Source organism: Capsicum annuum, chromosome 6 (assembly GCF_002878395.1).
Source record: "Capsicum annuum cultivar UCD-10X-F1 chromosome 6, UCD10Xv1.1, whole genome shotgun sequence".
Lineage (NCBI taxonomy): Eukaryota > Viridiplantae > Streptophyta > Magnoliopsida > Solanales > Solanaceae > Capsicum > Capsicum annuum.
This window is the reverse complement of record NC_061116.1, coordinates 171,530,839-171,536,317: the sequence shown is the minus strand read 5'-3', so window position 1 is coordinate 171,536,317 and position 5,479 is coordinate 171,530,839. Positions and strand designations below refer to the sequence as shown.

The window sequence follows — 5,479 nt, the reverse complement described above, 5'->3', positions numbered from 1 at the left end:
TCCACATAAAATGGGACGCATAAAGTATTTTTTTGAAAATTTTCAAATTTTTAACATATAAATCTACATTTCTAGAGGCAGAGCTAAGACTTTTAAATTACGAATTTTAAATCATAATCTTTTTTACATATTAGATTTTAGATAAATTATTTATACATATTAAGAAATTAATATAATATAAAATTTGAATCAAAGTTATTGAGTTCAAAATTATTATAAATATAAAATTTGAACCAAAGCTATTGAGTTCTGTCGAACCTGTACGATGTTTAAGGATCCCATCGAAAATATAATTGGGTTGAAACTTGAACCCATCCTAATTAGTTTATGAATGTTTTTAATATGTTATGCATGTATATTATTAGTTATACCTAGGGAACCATTTGAAGAGTGGGAGGAAAAGATTTGCTTGTAAGTCACGTCTGTTAAACTCTATAAATACGTACGTGGCCTTTACCACCTTCATTTCCCTCTCCTAATTAGTTATAATTTCCTTCTTAATTTTCTGTTACATCTCCTCCAATTGTTAGGGTTTTCTCATTTCTTGGGTAGATTCATTTCTCTCTTTCTTTCATTTTCCATAAGTACCTATTTTCTGCATGCTTTTCTTTCTTCTTTAATTTTGGTTGACTTTGCTATCTAACATTTTTTTGGTATAATCATCTGGTATCTAACAGTTCATTTTGGGCTTGGAATTAGAGGATCAACATTGGATTTTTGATATTCACATTTTTCTTTAGCTCTTTCAACCAGGTAATTTATTGGCATTTTAGCCATTACTTATGCATGTTGGTTTTTATCTTAATTTAATCGAACTTTTCTCATGAACTAATCGATATTTTTTAACCTTTTTTTTTTTTTTTTTTTTTTTTTTTTCTGTTTCTGGAAATTCTTGCATCTTCAATAAAGGCTAACCCATTTTGATCCTTATTATTGATTTATTCCCAATTATGGGGGCGTACAAAGTGCAAGCTTTTGGTCATATTATGCAAATTACCTATCGATTAAAACCTCACAAGCCTATTTTTTTGTTGTGACATTTCTTGGATCGATTAGATTTTTGTGTTCTGTACGATTGTCAATCATGTAGTACTATGTTTTACTATTTTAATTATTTTAATCTGTCGGTTGATGTAACAAGTTGAAGTCTTGATTATGCGTCATCGTCATAGAGTATTAAATTTTATTTATAGTTTAGTGACCATATTTACTAGAGTACTATTTACTCTATTTGTTGGTCTTATTTTTCTTGAAGTCAGTTTGAAAATGAATGCCTCCGCTCTTTAAGTCTAACATATTTAATATCACAAGATTAAAGAATATTTTAGTACATTATAGTATTTTAGTTTAAGATTTTCAAAGTCTTTCTTTATTTTAAACTATATGTACGTCAAGCTAAGACAAACAAAAACGTGAAGATCTTCACATCGGCCCTTTAAGGATCGGTGGTCTATTTAATATGACTTGAGCAGTCTTCACCTCTTGAGCTAGATTTGGAGGTTGAGTTAGTAAACAACTTCAGTGCAAGACTTAGTCCAATTCTTATTTCCCATTGTTGGACACCTACATTAACTTGCTCATGTACCAGATTTCCAACCTGAGCATGGGGGGGGGGGGGGGGGGGTGAGATGGTCTCTTTAATATAACATGGGTAATCTTTCCCTGAGTTAACTTTTGGAGTTATTTACGCAGAAGGCCCATTTCATGCTTATTCTAATATTCTAACTAGAATTCAGATTATATATATTAAAAATCAGCTGATAGATTTTTAATGCTTATACAACTGTTCATTTCCTTTAATATTGTTTCAAGTCAAAATGGCGTTTGGAGTTTCATTAGGCCAACTGCAACATTTTATAATTTTGTTGTTATAGACAACAAGTAATCTTTACATTTTATAATTTTGTTGTTATAGACAACAAGTAATCTTTACATTTTATAATTTTGTTGTTATAGACAACAAGTAATCTTTACTGTTGAATACTGTGGACATGGATTGTGATAGTTGTGCAGAGTAAGATCTTTTCTCTGTTTCTTTCTTTTGTTTAGTCTTCTTATTTCTTCAATTTTGAAATGACTTTGAAGCTGACCGATAAAACGCCTTCCAATATAGAGCACTAAAATTAATCTTGATTCTTATTGACTCAAGGATTTAGCTAGTACACTTTCTATCCTATGCTAATATACATGTTTCATTTGCCTTTGTTTGCTTCATGTTATGTATCACTATGATACTTTTTAGTTAATACTTTTGCCTCAAATGATATTTTAGATATAAGTAATGCCATAACTTGTATCCGTTGTTTTCTTCTCTCCAGGTAGAAAGTACAGGCTAATATCAAAATTCTAGGCCAAGGATGTTGTGTGCCTTTAACTGCTATTTGGCTAGGGAAATGAGGTGCTTGTGCTGATAGATTCATATAATCTACTAAATTACATCACAAATTTGACAATCATGCAAGTTTTTGATCGACCAGATTTCAGGAAGCCGGTGCTTGATGGGTAGTATACTCGGGAGCAGTGATAAGAGAACGCTAAAGAGGTGGTTTTTCATTGACAAAAGGGTGGGATAAAAAGATTAGGTACTACAACTTACTAGTAAAATCAGTCAAATTCTTAGAGATTCAGTGGACTTGACTTCAGTGAAAGCTTGTCCTTTTCTTGCGGATCCTTTGCTGATAAACAAGTACAGTTGTGGATTCATTGTAGTTTATTTCCTTATTCTCAATCAGGGCCTTCATTCTCCACCAGTGTTCTAATGATTCCGAGAAGGAAGCCAGGGAGGCTTGATGATGTTCGTTCTAATGGTTGGCTTGATGCAATGAAGTCTTCGTCACCTCCTAGTAGGAAGGTTCAGAAGGAATCAGGCATCGAGGATTTTTCTGATGATGCTAAAGGTGTTTACTCTTCTTGGATGGTATGTTCAGTATCTCATTGTTCCCCTTAGAATTAATATCAGGTACGTTATAATCAAATGTCTCTCTTCCTTTTGTTTGTATGCAGTTCAAGTATCCATCAGCACTTAGCTCCTTTCAGCAAATTGTTAGCCATGCAAAGAATAAAAAGATCGTTATCTTTTTAGACTATGATGGGACTCTCTCTCCAATTGTAGATGATCCTGACCGTGCTTTTATCTCCGCTGATGTAAGTAGCTACTTTGATTCTTCCTTATTTCAAGAGAGAAACTTACCTGAAGATGTTCACACAGAAAAGAAATTACAAATTCTGCAGATGCGTTCTGCTGTCAGGGATGTTGCGAATCATTTCCCAACAGCCATCATCAGTGGAAGAAGTCGTGATAAGGTAAAGATTTTCTCATTAGCATACTAGCATGTAATTCAGGCATCATTTGTGTTTACACCATTGACTTTCTTGACCTCGTCAAATGTACAAATTTGTGATATTTATGTTCATCCTGTTTCAGGTTTATCAGTTGGTAGGACTAGCCGAACTCTATTATGCTGGTAGTCATGGTATGGACATCATGGTTCCAATTAGAAATGAGTTGTGCACTAATGGTTCATTTATTAAATGTACTGACCAGCAGGTATTACAGTTGATGAGAGTCATCTTTTCATCCACTGCCTAGTAAAGACTATATCTGTTTTACTCGTTTCTGCATTACTTTCTTGTAACTATACATTTTGAACAGGGCAAGGAAGTTAATCTATTCCAGCCTGCTCGTGAATTTTTGCCTATGATAGACGAGGTGTTTACTTGTTTCTCTAAGCTTGCAAATAAGTGGATAAATAGTATTCGGCACAAAAGGAGAAAAAGAATATTTTTCTGAGTTGAACTGAACAAGCTAGACTACCTTGCAGGTTTACAGAATCCTCGTCAATAAAACTAAAGAAGTAGAAGGTGCAATAGTTGAGAACCACAAGTTTTGTGCCTCTGTACATTACCGTAACGTAGATGAGAATGTGAGTCTCATTCCTTGATGTTTATATTAGTCTCTCAATTCTGAGGTTAATTGCCTTCTGTGAATTATTTTGCAGCCATTTATTTATGATGAGGGTTTTCATTTTAAATGCAGTGTTGGCCTGCTCTTGCCCAATGTGTCCACGACGTTTTGAAAGGATACCCTCGACTACGACAAACTCATGGGCGGAAGGTATCTCAGTTACTTGATTTTGGTAACATGATTACATATATTGCTCTAATCTGTCGAAATTTTGCTCCTTTTTTGCTTGTCGATAGGTTTTAGAGATCCGTCCTATAATAGACTGGGACAAAGGAAAAGCCGTTGAATTTTTGCTTGAATCACTAGGTATGTTACTGATGATTTATTTTGATCTGGTCCCTTTCTCCTCATCCTTCCTCTTCTCAACAAAAATGTAAAATAATTGTAGAATCAGTTGCTCCATCCATTTTTATCAATGTATGTGCAACAATGCAGGTTTTAGAAACAGTCATGATGTGCTCCCTATATATATTGGCGATGACAGAACAGACGAAGATGCATTCATGGTAATTTTACACAACAGAATCTCATGTCAAGCTAGTAACCTCACCGTTTTCTTGCTGAAATTAAAGAGTAGTTGTAACTCCAGGTTTTGAGGGGGAGATATCAAGGTTATGGGATTCTTGTTTCGGCTGTTCCAAAAGAGAGTAATGCTATCTTCTCTCTCAGGGATACTTCAGAGGTTGGGAATGTGACATTTATCCAAATTTTTGTTCTTGATGATGTTGAAGTTCTCTATGATAGAAACTTTAAAGGTAAAATTTCTTTGTTGATAAGAAATCTGAAGAATGCAATTTAAAATCATATGCAGGTCCAAGAATTCTTGGGATCTCTTGCGGAAACTATGGAAAATCAAGAAATATATGAAATGGAAGAGGGGGATGGAACAAAAGGGATACTATAGATAAGAACCTTTCATTATGTTACAAGTTTTTTTATGAATAAACTGAAGCCAATTCTTACAAGTGGCCAGGATTTTTCAGAAAAAGTCTTTCTACCTCCACAAGGTGGGAGTAAGGTCTACATACACTCTACCCTCTGCAGACTCCACATGTGGGATTACTCTGCATACGTTGTTATATTTGTCTTACAAGTGCAAGAAATTTGTTTTCATCTTTTGTGATTCTTGTGTATTCTCCTTTGGGTAAGGAGGGCACTGTTGAGTAAAAGGCCCTTCATCCCTGATTTATTGTGATGGTTAGTGCACTTGGATCAAGTGTTTCAGATGCTTTGCCATTTCCCATTGTCAAACACACACATATAAAAAAAACTTTTATCTTTGCTCGTTTTCGACAATGAGAAAACCAAATAGGATCAGTACTCAAAATATATTGCTAAACACTCTTGCATAAATTTTTCAAGACAGGCCTAGTTGTGAAAGTGAGCCTTAGAGCAACGGCAAAGTTGTTTATATGTGATCTATAGGTCACATGTTTGAACTGTGGAATCAGCCATTCGTGTTTGTGTCAGGGCAGAGTCCCCACATTACATCAGCCTTTGGTGTTTGTGTCAGAG

The 5,479-nt window shown here is 34.4% G+C and overlaps 1 protein-coding gene across 8 annotated transcripts; it reads left to right on the top strand.

The window, feature by feature from the left end:
• The first annotated feature begins 395 nt into the window (after window positions 1–395).
• LOC107872971 (probable trehalose-phosphate phosphatase F) lies at window positions 396–5,200 on the top strand. 8 transcript variants are annotated; one of them, XM_047414968.1, is made up of 15 exons: window positions 396–442; window positions 678–753; window positions 2,319–2,398; window positions 2,478–2,582; window positions 2,733–2,917; window positions 3,004–3,144; window positions 3,232–3,303; window positions 3,425–3,547; window positions 3,653–3,709; window positions 3,822–3,923; window positions 4,037–4,114; window positions 4,201–4,270; window positions 4,400–4,470; window positions 4,554–4,646; window positions 4,776–5,200. In XM_047414968.1, exons 5-15 carry the CDS (start codon window positions 2,759–2,761, stop codon window positions 4,866–4,868), a joined length of 1,059 nt encoding a protein of 352 aa, XP_047270924.1. In that variant the 5' UTR covers window positions 396–442; window positions 678–753; window positions 2,319–2,398; window positions 2,478–2,582; window positions 2,733–2,758; the 3' UTR covers window positions 4,869–5,200. The 8 variants fall into 8 exon arrangements, with proteins under 8 accessions (XP_047270924.1, XP_016575144.1, XP_016575141.1 ...); XM_016719658.2 differs by having other exon boundaries at window positions 428–548; window positions 2,485–2,582; XM_016719655.2 differs by having other exon boundaries at window positions 428–548.
• The last annotated feature ends 279 nt before the right edge of the window (window positions 5,201–5,479 follow it).